The sequence below is a fragment of the Pristis pectinata genome, chromosome 11 (assembly GCF_009764475.1).
Source record: "Pristis pectinata isolate sPriPec2 chromosome 11, sPriPec2.1.pri, whole genome shotgun sequence".
Taxonomy (NCBI): Eukaryota; Metazoa; Chordata; class Chondrichthyes; order Rhinopristiformes; family Pristidae; genus Pristis; species Pristis pectinata.
In genome coordinates, this window is record NC_067415.1 from 27,143,090 (window position 1) to 27,162,608 (window position 19,519).

General features: G+C 38.2%; 1 protein-coding gene across 1 annotated transcript in view; it reads left to right on the forward strand.

Moving 5' to 3' along the window:
* flt3 (fms related receptor tyrosine kinase 3) overlaps window positions 1-17,566 on the forward strand; it is a 74,035-nt gene extending 56,469 nt beyond the window's left edge. Inside the window, exons 15-25 of the mRNA XM_052026213.1 lie at window positions 1,144-1,276; window positions 4,460-4,564; window positions 6,068-6,178; window positions 6,263-6,416; window positions 9,054-9,184; window positions 10,252-10,370; window positions 10,459-10,581; window positions 13,064-13,175; window positions 13,261-13,360; window positions 14,269-14,374; window positions 15,631-17,566. Of these exons, the coding sequence (XP_051882173.1) occupies window positions 1,144-1,276; window positions 4,460-4,564; window positions 6,068-6,178; window positions 6,263-6,416; window positions 9,054-9,184; window positions 10,252-10,370; window positions 10,459-10,581; window positions 13,064-13,175; window positions 13,261-13,360; window positions 14,269-14,374; window positions 15,631-15,768 (1,332 nt within the window). The 3' untranslated portion in view covers window positions 15,769-17,566. The remainder of the gene's footprint in view (window positions 1-1,143; window positions 1,277-4,459; window positions 4,565-6,067; window positions 6,179-6,262; window positions 6,417-9,053; window positions 9,185-10,251; window positions 10,371-10,458; window positions 10,582-13,063; window positions 13,176-13,260; window positions 13,361-14,268; window positions 14,375-15,630) is intronic.
* Window positions 17,567-19,519: the final 1,953 nt, after the last annotated feature.

Sequence of the window (19,519 nt, forward strand, 5' to 3'; positions counted from 1 at the left end):
AATTTCATGTATTTTTATTGTATATAATATATAATAATTCAGTAAGAATATTTATATATGATGAGAATCTCTGAAGTATTTTTTATTTGATAATTTTTTTAATAGGCATGTTAGAAACATGCATTTTAGCATAGGTGAGACCGTCTGACTTTGTTTGCCTGCAATGGATTTAGACAAACTTAGAGAGTAATTTTTCTGATTTCTTCCAAGAGGGATCCTATTTTTCTGCCCTCTTTCTTTGTCCTTTTATGTTTTTGTTTTCTTTTTAAGTAATTATCTTTACAAATACTCAGATTCCAAACACTCTTGCAGAGTGATTTTAACTCCAAGGGCAAGAAAGCAGCTTAGTAAGAAGCCAGCCTATCTGGAAGTAGCATATCCCAACTAACATTGCACCCAGCACAAGAGGAAAAGTCACATGTCTCAGAAACCATCCATAGACTTGAGGGAAAGCCAGGCTTGAATGTTCAGAGCTAGCCAACATTTCATGAAGAAGTGAGCCTGGTGGTAATTCTAGGGTTGGTGGGTCACTTGTTCATTTGAACCATTCCTCTGATCCCATGAAAAGGTTTTAAACTTACCTGGGAAGCTATTTTTGGTGCAAGAGAGGCCACCCTGAATTATATATTGACCTCCTGGTTAAGAATATGACTTATGGCATAATAGGATCTGCATCTGTATAAATCTGTCTGGCGCTTGTCTGAAAAATCAAGAATGTACTTTCCAAATGATTAAATTCCTATGTGTGTCACTGGAGGGGAGTGTTGAGTGCAGACCGCACACTGCCTTATATTGGAAAAGGCAAAATCAGCAGGACAGTCATTGTCTCTGTATCTTCAGGCATAAATACATCACATGGAACAAGTGAACTCTAGAGAAGCAAGAGCCAAAATAACAAAAGAAGAAAATAAAGAGCAATCCTATTCTAACTAAAACAGATTAATATTCTTTTCAGTGTATGCTCTTTCTAAATAGGAAATGAAATTAGAACCGAAAGTTCCAATCTAGTGCCCCAACAGTGTTTAAATTTCTTTACTTCCATAATCAATCCTTTTCTTCTTCAGTATAACTGCTCTTAGTAATAACTGATGATCCAACAGAAATTTGTAATTGAAATAATGATTATTCTGGTCTTCATTTAAGCAACCTGGTTATGAACGACAACTTCAGATGATACAGCTCATTGGATCTTCTGAGAATGAATATAATTATGTTGACTTTAGCCAAATTCCGTATGATGTAAAATGGGAATTTCCTCGAGAAAACTTAGAACTGGGTGAGTGATCAATTCCAAAGTCTAAAACAAAATATATACTTCCACTAGAATACCATAGATAAGCATAAAGTGAGCAACTTATTATATTTAATATCTTCAATGTGACACAATCTATTTCTTGGTATCTTGTTGGAAGCATACATTAAAAGGAGCAAATCACTTTATCTTTCAAAATATTAGTTATTAGAAAACTAAACTTGTTTATATTCAAAATATAATTCCACAGTATTGACAATCTAAGACTAACAGGATATACTATTGAACTTGCTTAGCAGTATTGATGGGATTTGTATGGATGAATTTGCGTTATGAGAGTCATATTTGTTTATAATTTGAAAATTGATTTTTAAAAGGAGAAGAACAATAAACCTTACTGGTAATTCATTAAAAAAACAGAAAGAGCTGGGGATACTCAGCAGGTCATGCAGCATCTGTGGAGAGAGAAACAGAGTCACTAACCTACAGGAAAGATATTAATAAGCTTGAAAGAGTGCAGAGAAAATTTACAAGGATGTTGCTGGGAATTGAGGACCTGAGTTATGGGGAAAGGTTGAATAAGTTAGGACTTTACGCCCTGGAGCGCAGGAGAATGAGGGGAGATCTTATAGAGGTATACAAAATTATGAGGGGTATAAATAAGGTAAATGCATATAAGCTTTTTCCCCTCAGGTTGGGTGAGACTAGAACTAGAGGTCATAAGTTTAGGGTGAAAGGTGAAATATTTAAGGGGAATCTGAGGGGAAACTTCTTCATTCAGAGGGTGGAACGAGCTGGCAGCGGAAGTGGTAGATGTGGGTTCAATTGTAACAATTAAGGGATGTTTGGATAGGTACACGGAGGGAGGGGTTTGGATGAATATGGTCCGGCTGCAGGTAAATGGGACAGGTCAGCATGGACTAGATGGGCCGAAGGGCCTGTTTCTGTGCTGTCGTACTATATGACTCTATTTCAGGTCAGTGACTCTTTAGTAGAACTAGAAAAGTGATAAAACAAATGTGTTTTAAGTTGCAAAGTGGGGTAGGATTGGAGAGAGGATAGTCTGGTGATTTTGTGGAGACCAAGGTTGTCCAGGTAACAAAACTGGTTTTGGGGACATCTAAAAGAGGAAAATGAATGCAAATTAATGAGAGCTGATCTGTCTGGAAGAGGGTTAATAGAGTGAGATGAATGAGGGCTTTAGAGCGAGAATAAACATAGTGGAACTGTGAGACACAGAACACAACAGTTGCTGGAAATCTGAAATAGGAGGACAACTTGGGTTAATGTTAAAAGCTGTACCAGGAAAGGTTGGGTATCTGAGGTTGTTGAAAGTAGTATGAAGTCCCAGAGGCTGAGATGTGTCTAGAGAAAAGATGAGGTGCTGTTCCTTGATCTTACATTGGGCCTCATTGGAACAACATAGGAGGCAAAATCCAGAGAGGTCTGAGTAGAAGTGGGATGGTGAATTAAAGTGATGAGTAATTGGAAGCTCAGATTTGTTCTTGCTGTCTGAGCGGAGGTGTTCAGCCAAGCGATAACCCAATTTACATTTGGCTTCTTAAATATAGAGAGTCCACACTTTGAACACCAAATGCAATATATTCAGTTGGAAGAGGGGGTGAGTGAATTGCTGCTTCACCTGCAAGAATTGTTTGGCTCCCTGGATGGTGGGGAGGGAGAGGTAAAAAAGCAAGTGGAGGTTGTGTAGGAAAATACCATGAGAAGGAGTGATTGTTGGAGATGAAAGAGCACACCAGGGAGTTGCAAGGGGAGCAACACCTATGGGCTGCTGAAGGGAGAGGGGAGGGGAAAATGTGTTGGCTGGTGGAACCTCATTGAAGGCGGTGGAAATTATGGAGACTATTCTGTTGAATGTGGAGGCTGGTGGGATGGAAGATGACAGCAAAGGGAACCTTATCCGTGTTAGGGCTGAGTGGAGAGGGACGAAAGTAGACATGTAGGAAATAGAGAGACAATTGAGAACCCTATCTACTATGAATGAGGGGAAGCCTTGGTTAAGGAAAAAGGATGACAACCCAGAAGCACTGATATAGTATTGATTATACTTCTTCCCACTCAGCTTCCTGTGAGCACTCACGTCTCTCAGTTTCTCCATATCTACCGTATCTGTTCTGATGACATGTCTACACTTCCTGCCGCCTTGGGAAAGCAGCCAACATAATCAAGGACCCCTCCCACCCCAGTCATGCTCTCTCCTGCCCCTCCCATCTTATACACTAAAGAGGAACTCTTGATCTCTCAATCTGCCTCATCATGGCCCTTGTACTTTATTTGTCTACCTTCACTGCACTTTCTCTGTAACTATAACACTATATTCTGCATTCTGTTTTTTTTTTCTGTTGTATTACCTTGACATATGGAATGATCTGTCTAGATGGCATGCAAACAAAAGCTTTTCACTGTACCTTGGTTCATGTGACAATAATGAACCAATTACCAATTACTTCCGAGATGTCTTCCTTGATGTCAATGGGCCAGGAGGAAGAGGTCATTGACAGGAGTGAGACAAAGGGTTAAGAGTGGACCAGCAGCACATGGTGGCTGGGATTACGGAGAAAAACGGGATTGGGCAGTGCAGATTGGAGAATCAGGCTGGAGATCAGTGCTTGCTCGAGTGGAATTGATTGTGGAGGTGATGGGGCAAGAATAAAGATAAGTAATGTACTTACCTAATGATTACCCTAGTCTGGCATTGTGTTGGTAAGACCATGTTGTCCTGGTTGTGCCCAAAGATGGACAACATGGTCCATGTTGCCTTTCAGTACCCCATCATTTGCACTTCTAGTGTGGGAATTTTGATTGTCATAAAGCAACATGAAAATGATTGTCATTGTGTTTCATTCTTCTAAAAAAGTGTCAATTTTCTGTTGTATGTCACTGAAAGAACTTCCTATGCAATTCTTGGTGATAATTTATTGAAAATGTGTTTACTTTTAATACTGAATTGGTGTCATCCAAAATAAAATGCTGGAGATATACAGCAGGTCAAATAGGATTTTAAAAAGAAACAAAAAACAGTATATGAAATTTTTGGTATCTACTTAACTGCCATTTAAAACTACATGCAATTTCTTTTCTCATATACAAAAATAATCATTCTTGATTTGATATCATTGTCTAGTATATGTATGAACTGTAAATAAAATTTGGTCCAGTTCTTTGCTAATTGGTTTTGTCCTGCAGGGAATGTACTTGGCTCTGGTGCATTTGGAAAAGTAGTTGAAGCTACAGCATATGGAATTAGTAAAGTAGATGTTCCTGTCAAGGTAGCTGTGAAGATGTTAAAGGGTATGTTCAGTTTATGATTTTCTTTTAAATAAGATATTTATGCTCAAGAAACCATTCAAATAGGAATAGTGCATGGAATTGTCTATTCACATGCATTAATTTATTAAATTTATTGAAAGATTTTTAGTTTATATCTGTTCATTTAATAAAAAATAAAAGCGACAACACATGACCTTTGAGAAAAGCATTTTGCTGATTGCAAGTTATTGTTAACTTTCTGTTGTTTTTGTATCTTGCATTTGGAATATTATTTAATTTATCATAATAATATTTGCCAAGATGATTTTATAAAGTTATGATTAAAACTGAATGGTTCTGACATATCTACACAGTATGTCATTCAACATAACACAGCTTTACTTTAAAGGTTTCAGAAGAAGCAATGATTCAAAGTCAAAGTCGAGTTTATTGTCATATGCACAAGTACATGTATGCACAGGTGCAATGAAAAACTTACTTGCAGCAGCATCACAGGCACATAGCATCATATAAGCAGCATTCACAAGAAAAGCATAAATTAAACATAAGCTATACACAATTTTTACAAGAAAGAACACAAATAGAATAAAAGAAGTCCATTGTAGCTCCATTGTAGTGCAAAGTGGTCAAAGTGGTCATAGTGTTGCTAAACTGCAGTGATTAGGGTTTTGCCAGTTGGTTCAAGAACTGGATGGTTGAAGGGAAGTAGCTGTTCTTGAACTTGGTGGTGTGGGACATCAGGCTTCTGTACCTCCTGCCTGATGGTAGCTGCGAAAATATGGCATGGACTAGATGGTGGGGATCTTTGATGATAGATGTTGTCTTCTTGAGCCAGCGCCGCCTCTAGATACTACGAAAGGTGGGGAGGGATGTGCCCATGTTGTATTGTAATTAAAAGATCATTTAAATAGAAGGTAGAAAGAAATGAGTTATTTCCCAACATTACAGATTAGTTATCATAATGATACAATTTAATCAAAATAAGTAATAATACATTTGTCCAACTGATTGGATAACTCATAAATAATAATGGTATAAATGATGTATTGAAACTTTGATAGTTGGAGGCTACAACTGTACTAAAGCAAGTTTTGAAACCTGCCTTTCTCTGAGTTCATTACCTACCATTTGGTCTGTTCTTGTTGACAGTCCCTTGGGGCTGAGAACGACTCCATTTCTGTGGGTTTTGAAGTGGCCAATGATGTGGGATCTTCATATTCTTCCAGGTGGAGCAGGAGATGCTTGGCTAGTGAGTCACTTGTAAGGTTCTGTGCTCCTTCTGCCATTTTGCTTGGAGCCCATGTGCTCTTGAGGTTCTCTGCATTTCTAGATATCTCTATGAGCAATCATAGGTCAGTGATTCCCATGTACTGATGACAATGTCACAATTTTTCAAGGAGGGTTTGTAAAAGTCCTTGAAGCATTTAACACACAAACACATACACACACACACACACACACACACACTTCATGATTTAAATTAAAACAATAGACTGATGATTTTTTTCATTCTCCATTGAAAAGAAAAATATGAACCTTCTGAAAAAGATGCCTTGATGTCTGAGTTGAAAATGATGATTCACATGGGGAACCATGAAAATATTGTGAACCTTTTAGGAGCTTGCACTCACTCAGGTAAGTAACTGCACCCTAAATATTGACACTATCCTCGTATCTAAATCATGCTATTTATGTATGCTTTAATTTGTGCTGTTTTAGGTCCAGTTTATTTAATCTTTGAATATTGTTGCTATGGAGACCTTCTTAATTACTTAAGAAATAACCGGGAGAAATTTCATAGGACGTTAACAGATGTCTTTGCACATAATAACTTCAGCTTCTATCACAACCTTCACAATGACCAACAGTTAAGGTAAAATGCATTTTTACTGAAATTATCTGATTAATATTGTTATTTTCTACAATTGTTATAAATTTCTGTAATGTCTGTTAATCAACAAGTGTCGTACATGCTTATAAAAATATTTAAAATAGATGTAATCTATGAGTGGTGGTTGGCTGGACATGATGTGCCAAAGGGCCTGTTTTTTTGCTGTATGACTCTGTTCTGTATGAAATTTATTAATTGATTATGAAGCATTTTGACATATTCTCAGAACATGAAAGCATTATACAAATTCAAGTCATTTCTTTAAGATATCAGTAAATATAGCTTGTATTTGATTATAGTAAACCAGTCTACTCAAAAAGATTTTGCAAAGAGTTTTGCAACTAAGGGGAAGGGAAAAATAATTTCCACGGATTGCAGGATATCAAGGAACAAACAACGATGTTTCGCAGTCTATTTGCTGGCCTTGACATAGTTCTGGAAGCTGTGATGACAATTGTACACTCAGGGCACCATCACTTGTGGACACTATTTTCTGCCTAGGACTGTGGGAGTCCAGTTTTCACTGCAGGTCCTCTCTGTGGATGTCAGGATCTCTCCTGTGGCATTTTGCTCTCAGGCACTGTTCTCGCCAATGTACCCAAGCTTGCTTTATCAGACTGCAGGCATACCAATTGGTACCCCATGGTCAGGAGCCAGTGTATGACTCCTCTGTGGCTACAAACAGTATCTCGGGGCTCTCTTTCTGCCTCTTTGCAGAAGCCCACAGAAGATTACTGGTTACTCCAGCAACATTCACCAGCAAATATAATATGCCATCATTGAGCATACCTCCAAGCTGCAATAGAACACATGCAGTAAACCACAGCCAGCACCTTTCAGGAAATAATGACTTAGAGATAATTTGAGGGTGACATTTGTTATTTGTGTCACTTGTGAGATGAGCTTAAACTGAAAATAATGACCCAGAATTAGCTGCCATTACTGAAAATGTGTTCAGGAGACAAATGTTTTCAATGAAGGCTGAAACTGATTTGAAACCTTAGTCACATATCTTTGATGCAGATATGTGTTGATGTTGGTATGGTGCTTTCCCCTGACATGTCATACTGGATTGTGAAGGGAGTAATGCGTAAACCTCTGATTCTGTTGAGGTGTTTGCCAATCCAAGTGCAGCTCTGTTATATGCATCCTGTGGGACATTGTTTTCACCTGACTAATCCACCAATTTAATATCCTCCTAATGTCAATATGCTCCATTCGTTGAAAGTGCTTGAAAATGATCCCACCTGGATATAGATGCAGTCACTGATAGACCCCTGTACCAATAAGTGAAGTGATGTGATCAGTACATACCCAGCAGGCCTTGAACTGGCTCCACCTCTTGTAGTCTCTGAGGATTGTCATTCAATCTAGTGTTCACTCCTGTAGAGCTGTCAACCCGCACTCTCCAAGTTGTGCCAGCTGTCTGCTCCTGGCAACCCTCACCTGAAATAGATAATAATTGGTGGTTGAGTGGGCATTATATTAGTCATGCCTTCTTGGATAAGTGTGTGGAAGAGTCATGAAGTGAATGCAGGTGCTGGGGGAGTGAGGCTGAAGGGTATTCTGAGTTAATGGGGGAGTGTAGTGATAGAGTCATGGTCATTGTATGTTCTTGAGACAGTGAGGCTGGGATTTGCATGAGGAGAGTCTGACACTGTTAGTGTGTGTGTGTGTGTGTGTGTGTGTGTGTGTGTGTGTGTGTGTGTGTGTGTGTGTGTGTGTGTGTGTGTGTGTGTGTGTCTGTCTGTCTGTCTGTCTGTCTGTCTGTCTGTGTGCAATTTACAGGGACACAGGGAGCAGCAGGAGGACCCCCTTCACAACCCTGCCTAATGGACCTCAGCACTAACCTTTGCAAAACCTCCCCAGCTCAGTACTGTGCAACCATCTAATTCCTATATAACATGCGACTGCTGTGTGGCTTCTGTTCTCCCACAATCACTTTTATTAGAAACATCTCTGCTGCGTGTAGAGGATGGGCCCTGAGATCACTCAACTAGCAACAAGTCTAAGAGCAACAAAAGGAGTTGAACACAGGCTTATTGGGAAGGAGGGAGAGAGATATGGGAATGATAGAGAAGCAGGGTGGGGGCAGTGGGGGATTGGTACAGAGAGAGAGACACACACACATGGAGAGTAGCAGGGAAAGAGAGAAAGGCAAATAGATTAGCAGCAATGTGATATCAGAGAGAGATGGAGAGAAAAGGGAGAAGAAGCAGCTTGTGTGTGTGTGTGCACGCATGCGTGCATGCGTGCTTTCGTGCATCTGTGTGTGCTCATGTGTGTGTTTGTGTATGAGAGAGTGTGAGTACATTGTAAAGAAAGGTATTAGTAGAATATGAAATGTGGGGAAGGAAAGCGCTGTAAGTATAATGAAGCTGTGTGAAATCACTTTGCCCAAACTTGTGAGATCGTGTGTTGTTTACAATACTGGTTAGCACCATGAACAATGTTGCTTCTAATGGAGACCTCCCTAGCAACCACTTGCCAGTGTTACTTTCAGATAAAGCCTGGAGGGTCTATATAGCCCCTTTGAATACAGGATATCCCTCCTGCAAATGGTGATCAACGCACCTCTCTGGGTATTATGATAATATATTTATTTCATATTTTGATTAGGTACAATGGCAGAAATTTTCTGCAAAATGAATCGTATATACCGATGAACAGAAAGACTGGTACCTTCTCACATATAAGTGATTGTGATTTATTATTCATTGAGAATGAACTAACTTGCCCAATCAATACAGGTAAGAAGTTTTGTATGCAGAAAACAGGCAGAGTTCTTGAGCATCTGATTCTTTGGCACTTGTGTAAAATATAGAGAATTAGAATGTATGTGAATAGTATCTCAATTTGGAGCAGATGGAATAAAAACATTGTTAAGGTCAGTGCTCTGCATGTTATAAAAGGCATTAAGTTCTCTATTGCTAGATGTTCATGTGTAACGATATACATACACTACACATTTGACTGCAATTCACTAAAGATGTTCAGCCAAGGAATAAATCACATTCCAGCTGTTTTTATTCCACGGCTGAGCTGTTGGAGAATGTAGTGACACTGAAGCAAGTTCTTTAGGTGTGTGGTGAATGATACTCAGGAATACCTAATGTAAAGCAGTGACATATGCAGCATAATTCATGAATAAGGAAGACCTTGTTATGAAATAAAAAATGGAGTGCTTTATTTACCCTCAGAAATAACCTATATTTACATGTATAATGCTTGTAGATTTACTTTTAATAATTCTATAAGGTTGCAAATATGATAATGTGGAAAGGCTAGTAAATATTGAAGAAGCTGATAATGATAAACAGTTTTCCATTGATCATTCTTACTGTCTTAAACTAATTATAATCAATTTGTGGCTACTGTGACTTTATTCTTACATTATAATAAATCTTAATGTGAAACAAAATTTTGACAGGAGATCCCAGCTCCTTACATGGAATTAATTTATACTCAATCTCTGTACAAATATCAGAGAATGCATTCTAAATTCAGTAACTTTTCCTCTAATACTATAAACATTTCAATATCAACTGCAGGTGCAATTTTTTTAAAAAGCAATTTTTATCAACTAACCCTAGTCCAAACAAGAGAGGAAGAGCCAATTTTCTCAAATAGCTGAATGATGTAATTTTATCTGTTTTACAATACAAGTAGTTATGGTAAATAATAAATTTAGTATGAATTTTCAAAGAAGCACAAATATAGTGTTGTGTCTAGGAAGGAGCATTTAAGGGACTCTACAAATACTCCACTTACTCATGATTATACCATCATTACAATTTTGGGATTTTTTTATGTGTAGTTGACTATCAAAATACCAGTAAATATGAAGATGATGATCTACACGTCCTTACATTTGAAGATCTTCTCAGCTTTTCATACCAAGTTGCCAAAGGGATGGAATTCCTCACTTCACAAAGTGTAAGCTTACTAAAACAGTCTTTATGTCGAGTATTTAAAGTTTGCCAGACTGAATTACTGCAGTAAATTAATCACTGGTTCTTTTTAGTGTATTCACAGGGATCTGGCAGCTAGGAATGTGCTAGTGACACATGGGAAAGTAGCAAAAATATGTGACTTTGGATTGGCGAGGGACATCATGCAAGATTCCAACTATGTCATTAGAGGCAATGTAAGTCTATGTTTATGTTCTTTGTTCTTTTCCCAATCTGACATTCACACCTGCTGGGAGTGATTTTAGTATTTGACGAGTGTATATCAGTCAAGAGGGAGTCATCTGCCTGTATACCTCCCTTACAATTCTCCTTCCCATTTTCACCTTAGCCCAAAAGAAGATCAGGAGCTGTTTAATGGAGAGCTAATCTGCAGTTGCCCTTCTTGAACAAGTGGCAAAATTTAAAAACGTTTTTACTCTCTTCCAGCAGCAGTTGCTAGTTAGCAATTGGGAGCAAAAACCGTAATTTTCCACTCCATAACAAACCTGAAATGTTAATCATTGTCTTGGCTACTGTTGATAAGATGAGCTAACTCAGCACAAGCTCGGCTTTCTGGCTTGCTCAGCTTTTTCAGAGATATAATTAATGAATATTTCTGGGGAAATGTATTTACTAATGCACATTTTTAAAGAATTCATGCAAATGTTTGGATATCTGGTAAGTATAGAAAATACTGCAAATGCATACTGGATCCATCAATTTCAGTGAAAGAACACATAAATTAATGGCACTGATGTGACTCTTCATCAGTTCTGTTAAGCTTTCAAGGAATTATATAAATTGCTTATCATTTGCTAGGCAACCTCAAAGCATTATATCTATTGCAAGTATCGGTTCTTTACAGAATTTATTTTATTAGTCCTGTTGTGAGACTTTATATCTCCTGTGATCTATGTGTGTCTCTCACATTCTATCCCTCTGCTAAGCCTGTTTCTGCCTTTCTCTGGTTTCATGCCTTTTCTTTTGTTTGTCTACGGTTTCTGGTTCTGCTCCAAACTCTTCATCTCCTCATGGTTTGTCTGCATGATATGCAGCATTTCTGACATGACTCTCTGTCTGTCCATGTTTCTGTTTTCTTCTTTGCATTGATCTCTCTTTTGTTCATGTAGGTATCTTGATCCCTTTATGATTTCTTTTGATTGGTCTCACCCTTGATGTTTTATCTTATCTCTTACCACTCTTGTCTACCTTTTTAAGTGGACATAAAACATCTCATGACACAACTTGGAGATGAGCAGGAATGCAACATTCATCTCTCAGCTAACGCCAAAAAAATGCATACTAATGTCATTTATCTCATTGATATTTATGGAATCTTGCTGTGTTCACTTTGGTCATCAGAACATCGAGTGCAGTCCAAGGTACTATGAAGAGCACTGGGACATTCGGAAAATGTGAAAGGCATCATGCAAATGCAAGTTCCTTCCGTACTTATTGTACATCATACCTCACAGCTGCTCTGCGCTTTCTAATGTCTGCCATCAACTGCCCTACTTCTTTCCACAAGCTTCCTCTATGTGTCTCTACGGTTACTTTCACGTGTATCTGATCCACCACAATGTTAGACATGAGGAGTAGAGATCTGTAGTATTCAGATGAAGAGGTGCTAGAAGGATGGCATTTTAGACATAATAATCTCTTTTTAACATGTTTTATTTCTGCCCTTGATTAAATAAAATTAATACAATAAAATAGCAATCTGGGAAGCTGACATGTGAAGGTTAGCAACTTCTTTCCAGCATAAACTGAGGAAGTTGAAAATTGGTCCATTATGGTGCAAGTACTGGGGAAGGATATAATTTATATGACCAATTAACAAAGACAGTTTCCATTTAAATGTTGACCTTGGAAGCATAAGCTAATATGACATATATGGCATTATTAAAATACTCTCCCTATTTATCACGTACCTCTTTTAAATTACACAATATGTAATCTTGCCAATGGAAATATTGGTACTGGGCAGGCTAGGACAAGTGCAGTGGCCATTTAACACTGAGATGAGGGTTTCAGGGGTACAACCTTGCCAGTACAGTGTGTGAGCCATTGATGGGAACTGGCAGCACCTGCTTTGTGTGTTGACAGCCTTCCAGGATAATCCACCTGTAATATTAATTCATTTTTTCCTCTCTCCACAGATGTTACCTGAGCTACTGAATATTTCTAACGTTCTCTTTTATTGCAGATTTCCAGCAGCTGCTCCATTCTATGCATCACAGTTCCAGCGCGTCTGTCCTCTCTCCGTTACCATCATTCATCTCCCTCTATTTACTCTCCTCCCCACACTCATTTCCCTCTTCTAGGTAGGACTGTCTGTTACCTAGGCAACCTTGGTCTGCATCCTATCATAGGTATTCCTTCTGCTTTGTACACCCTTCCCCTCTCTCCAACTGAAAATATATTTGTTGTCTCACTTTTCCCATCTGATGAAGGGTCTTCACCCTGATACATTAATTCTTGTTCCCTTTTCCACAGAGGCTGCCTGACCTACTGAGTCACTGCAGTATTTTCTGCTTTTATTAAAGAAAATATTGATGTGCTAAGCAGAAGGATCTCATTTTTGCACCTTCCATTATACTGAGAAAAAGTTACTAAGGTAGCCTATTACCATGTTATCACATCTTTAATTATTTTATTTTGTTTCCCTATTAAATGTAGGCACGATTACCTGTCAAGTGGATGGCTCCTGAAAGCTTGTTTGAAGGCAGTTACACAATTCGTAGTGATGTCTGGTCATATGGAATCTTATTATGGGAAATATTCTCACTCGGTAATGATGGATTTTTTTGTCCAAATGTTATCCCATGATTTCTGCTTAATTGTCTTGCCTAATGTCACATATTGAATGTCTTCAGGTGTCAATCCATATCCTGGAATCCAAGTAGATACAAACTTTTACAAGTTAATTAAGAGTGGATTTAAGATGGACCAACCATTTTATGCAACAGAAGAAATGTAAGTTTTCCTATACTCAGTTTTGTAGAAGAATTTAATTTGCAGGAATCATCCTAGCCAGATACATCTGGAAGAGTGAGAAGATCTCAGCAAGTTGAAGAGCTAAAGGAGAGTAAGCTTTATGCATGATCATTAGGGCTTCCTATTTCCACCTCTGTAACAATGCCTCAGCTTACCTGCAGTTGAAACCTTCCTTCTATCTTTGTTGCCAACAACCTTGACAATTCCAATACATTCTTGTCTAACATCCTTTGTTGTACCCTCTACACCTTAAGCCTACATAGGATCTATTGCCCAAACCCTGAGCTAAATTGGCCGCTTGTTAAGCAATAGCTCATTTTAAAATTGTCCACTCCTGTTTTTGGATACCCATCTCTCAATATCCATGTAATTTCCTCCAGACTCATTTTCTGAGATCTATGTTCTTCATCAATTCTAGCCTCTTGATCAATTAAGTGAAAAGTGTAAATATTTAATGTTAGCGAGCACACTGGTTCAATATAATGTCCCATAGATTTGTGGTTATGTGTTCATGCCCATGACTCTGAATCTGGAATGTTGGTTGGTACAAGATGTAATTGAAGCATTTCCTTACAAGTTAAGCTGTTCAAGCAACTCCAGCTGTTTGTCATGCTTTAGTGAATACTGCAGGACCAATCTAAAGAAAGTTAAGTACCTTTCAGAGGAAGGAAATCAATAAATAAGTGTTGTATTGCAATGTGTAGCAGTGGTCATTCTACCATGACCATCAGTAATTATTAACCACTCAGTTGGAACAAAGCTGCAAATACAATCATTTTAAGCAAACACTTTGATTTGAATATTTTATAATGATTCAAGGGGTTAATTTATTTTGGTACAATGTATTTTTTTCCCATTTCCTGACATCCTTTTCCATGTTTCCGCAGCTACAATGTGATACAATCCTGCTGGGCTCTTGATCCCGGAAAAAGACTTGCATTTTCAGACTTGGTTTCCATTTTTGAAAAGCATCTTGCGGATGCTGAAGTAGCTGTAAGTGAACATAGACCTACTGGGGCAGCTCTTGGCATAGTTATAGTATTTGATAAGGAGGGTCTTGTAATCATACAAAATAATCTATTTATATAGCCCCAGAACATCAGTGGTCATCTTACTAGTCAGTAACTAACAAGTTAATTAGTCACTGTTTTTACCTAGACAAACTTGCAACCAATTTGTCCATGGTAAGGTCTCATTTATGGTCAGTGATAAGTGGCCTGTTGATTTAACTTTGATGTTGGTTGAGAGATAAATTTGACCGGGACACCAATGGAACTTGCCTGTTCTTTTCGAAATAAGTGCCATGAAATAATTTATGTCCATCATCATAGGCTTTAGCTTAATATCTGTTCTGAAAGACACAAGGTATAACAAGATCACATCCTTTATTGGTTTATTATTATCACATGTACAGAGAAACAGTGAAAAGCTTTTGTTTATGTGCCATCCAGACAGATCATGCCATAGTACATAGTACATAGAGGTAGTAAAAAGAAAAACAGAATGCAGAATATAGTGTTGCAGTTACAGAGAAATTGCAGTGCAGGTAGACAAATAAAACGCAAGGACCATGACGAGGTAAATTTTGAGATTAAGAATTCATCTTTAACGTATGAGAGATCAGTTCAAGAATTTTATAACAGCAAGACAGAAGCTGTCCTTGAGCCTGGTGGTAGGTTCTCTGAATCTTTTATATCTTCTGCCTGACTGGAGAGGGAAGAAGAAAGAATGACCGGGAAGAGAAGGGTCTGTGATTATGTTGGCTGCTTTCCTGAGGCAGTGGCAAGTGTAGATAGAGTCAATGGAGGGGGCACTAGTACTCTGTGAAAGTGTTAGTCAAAATAATATTTTCAATCCCTGTTGGGGACGCACAACAATTTTTCTCCAAAGTGGCCAGTGATTTTATTAGATCAAGACCTAAAATCTTGCTGTTATTAAATTGCCATATTATTTCCCCAATAGATTCATAATTTATAATGTTGTGTATTTAGTTTAGTGTGAATGGGGCTTGTTCTGAGTTATTGTTAGTTCATCTTAATTTTATTTGTTGTGCTTTTCATTTTTTCTTGCACACCAATTTTAATCACCTTTCATACACTAAAGGTGAATTATTGATCTCCCAATCTGGTATTGTGAAATATTATCTCCTCACACATTTATTATGAATTGAGATTCATTCTTATACATAATAGATTCTGTTGGCAGTATACTTTTACACTAATTTATACTTTTGCTTTATTAATGTTCAGCTTTACCACAACAATATGGAGTACAAATGCAATTCAGACTATAAAAACCTACCCATTAATTCTCAGAAGAGTGCCCTGAGCCAGTCTGCATCATCACTGAATGAAAACATTCTACTGGATGAAGACATCAAAACATAATTTTTCTGCTGTACTGATCAATAAGACACGAATAGCTTCACCGGACTCTGAATGTTTTATTTTTACCTTTAAACTAATCAATGAATTTCAAAGCTGTTAACATCTAGAAAGATGTAATGCTTCAAGCTATTTGATTTTTCTTGTGTTGCAGTTAAATTGTTCTGGAAGTCAGAGCTGTCACAAATTTGTATGTTTATTTTACAAACTGGTATATTTAATAGGTCTACCAAAATTAAGCCATGTGGATCTTAAATCATGAAAGTTGACTGAATTTATAATGGAAAACTGGAAGCTGAGAGTCTTTTGATCTGCTTAGTTAAAGAGGTAGGTTTTAAAGAACATTTTGAAGACAGAGAGAGAGAAGAAAGAGGTGGAAAGGCAGAAAGGATGAACAAAGAATTTTCATGGTTTATTGTGCAGATATAAAGACACAAAATTCTGGAAAGACTCAGCAGGTCAGACCACATCTGTGGGAAGAGAAACAGAGTTAGTGTTTCAGGTCGAAGACTCTTCATCAGACCCTCTGATTTTAATTTACAGCATGGATGACTGAAGGTACAGGTGCCATTGAAGGGTTGGGTGGAGTGGGCTATGCAGAAAAGGACAGGCTGCAGGAATGCAGAACCCCTGATATGTTATAAGGCTGGAAGAAGTTACAGAGATTAGAAAGAGACAAGGGTATGGAGGAATTTGTGAAAATAAAAACACTACTAGAGCACATAGAATAACTTTTTGTTTCCTTTCCCCAGAAATTAATTGAATTGAGTAAAATGCATATTAGGGAATATTTTGCATGTTCTGTGGGACAAATTTGAGTAATAAATCTTATGTTCTTGTGTTATAACCAGGGTAATGTAAGTCTTGCTCACTTTATCATATTGGGCATTTTTTAAAATTCAGTCATGAGATATTGGTTTTGTTGAAAGATGCACCAATTAATCCTCATCAATTACCTTTCAGCAGTGGGGCTTGCTAGACTAATTCAGAAGTAAGTTGAAAGTCAAACACTTTGTTGTGGATCTGAAGTCACAGCTCGGCTAGCACAGAAAACAATGGGAGATTTCCATTTTTTGGTGTTTTAGAGAGACGCCAGAGCCGGAAGCAAAAAAAAACTGCTGGAGGAACTCGGGGGGGTCAGACAGTATCTGTGGAGGGAAATGGACAGTCGACATTTTGGGTCGAGACCCTTCACCTGGACTTCCTCCAGCAGTTTGTTCTTGGTGTTTTAGGTGGCCAGTTGAGTATTCATGACAATCCAGCAGTTTCTTATCACCATTTATTCCAGAGTTATTTAAGTAACTGAATTAAAATATCTAAGATATGATGGTGGGATTTTAGTGCATGCCTCCAGATTATGTATCCAGGACTTTGAATTGCCAGTCTGGTGACTGTGCACAATGTCCCAAAACTCTATTTTTCATGTATGTTAAAATATGAACAAAATAGGACATGTCAAATCAGGTTCTTATATCTGCCCAATTTGCAAACACTTCACCATCTTACTCAACATCATCTTACCCAACCACTAGGATATGTGCAACTGTATTCCAGAGGGAAACAAGCAAATCCTTCCCTTATGTAAGCAGAAAGGGCTGGCACTTTTTTCTGCCATGGTAAATCACATTCTGAAACTGGCAATGTTATGGAGTCTCACCATCAAATCAGTTTTGTGTGTCTCCAACAATTGACTTTAACAGCTTAGTTGGCTCATAGAACTATAACAGTATCTTGTCATGTATACAACCAATTATTCTGAAGCATTTAACTCTTGACTATTTGTTTAACAAAAGGCAGGTTGAGTCAGCTGATTATATTCAGAGCTGTTAAAATTGCTAAGTGTGATCTGGGGGGGGGGGGGTGCCGGGGGTTGGGTAGTGATAGCAAGTAATATGCTGCAAATTTTGCAAGCTTTACACTGTAGTGTTGGGAAAGACAAAATGCAGAAATTTCAGGTCAATGTAAATTAGGTCTCCAAACTGTGAGTCCATCCTCTGTATTGTTAAATTAGGTTTGATGGTTACTTTCCCTCATGCATTCTTTAAATTTTTCATTTTTATATCTTTTCCAACATTTTCTAACATTACCCAGCCAAGCGAGCAGCTAGGTGATCAATCAACACCTATTGAGTAAGCCACTGAAGGTAAAAGAAGCTCAGAGTCCCTCATTTTCCTTGCAGGAAATAGCTGATCTTCAGGCGACACCCTTCTCTAATGACAGAGCCAATATCAGGTACACATTGTGTAGGGAATCTGCAGGTGAAACAGCCATGTGGCAAGCCATGGCACCACCATGCTGCTTTCCTGACTCTTAGTTCATTTGTAAGATTGAGGATATTTATATAACCTAATGAGCATTGTGTTAGTGAATCAACTCCATCACACACTATATCTTAAAAATGGGTCTAATAGATGGTTGTTCAGAAATATTGGATTGCTGCAACATATATTGACGGATGAGCTGAGGGTGTGGATCGGCACTTGGGATTATGATATTGTGGCAATCACAGAAATGTGGTTGAGGGAAGGGCAGGGATGACAGCTCATTGTTCATGGGCATAGAGTTTTCAGCTGTGATGGAGGTGGGGGGGGGGGTGGTTTCCAAAAGGGGAGGAGGTGTTGGACTGTTGATCAGTGCATTACTCAGGGAGGCTACCCTGGAAAGATCGGAAATCAAGCTATATGTATAGAATTTCAAAATAAGAAAGGGGATAGCACTTTGAGGGGATTATACTATGGACTTCCAAATAGTCAATGGAATTAGGAAAAACAAATATGTAGACAAATAGCAGTAGAATGTAAAAGCAATAGGCTTGTGTGATTTTAACTTGGGATTGCCCTAGCGGAAGGAGCCAAGATGGGGTGGAATTTGTTAAGTGCATCTAAGAAGGGATTTTAAAGCAGAATGTAGAGAGTCCTATAGTGAGGGAGTTGTACTTGACCTTATTATAGGGAATGAGGATGGGCAAGTGGTGGAAGTGTCTGTGGAGGAACCCTTTGCAAACAATGATGACAATTCAATTAGTTTTCAAGTAGTCATGGGAAAGGATAAGGTTGGACCTGGAGTTAAGGTCTTAAATTGGAGAAGAGCTGACTTCAATAGTGTAAGACATGACCTGGCAAAAGTAGATTGGGGGCAGCAGCTAGAAGGAAAAACAACTTTTGATGAGTGGGAGGCATTTAAAAGTGAAATAGTAAGCATGTCTCTTTAAGGGTAGGAAGCAAAGATTCTCAGATTAGGGAACCTTGGTTAACAAAGGAAACTGAGGGTTTGATCAGGAAAAAGAAGGAAGCATTTGTCAAGTATAGGAAATTGTTATCAAGTGAGTCCTTTGAGGTTTGTACAGGAGAGTCTGGGAGTACAAAAAGGGGACATGAAATGCACCTAGTCAACAGAATTGAAGAGCTTCTAATATATTATAAATACATTAGAAGCAAGAGGGTAGCTAGGGAAAGAATACATCTCCTCAGGGACTAAAAGGGAAGTCTTTCTGTGGAGCCAGGAGATATGTGTGGTGTCCTGAATGAATACTTTGCATCAGTACCAGACATTGGGTAGACCATACTTGGAATATTGTGTGTATAGGAAGGACGTGGTAACGCTAGAAAGAGTGCAGAAGAGATTCACCAGAACGTTGCCTGAATTGAGGGATTTAGAAACAAATTACAGTGAGAGAGTGGCTGAGATTGTTCTTACTGGAGCACAGGAGGCTGAGGGGTGATCTCATAGACCATTATAAAATTATGAAGGGCGT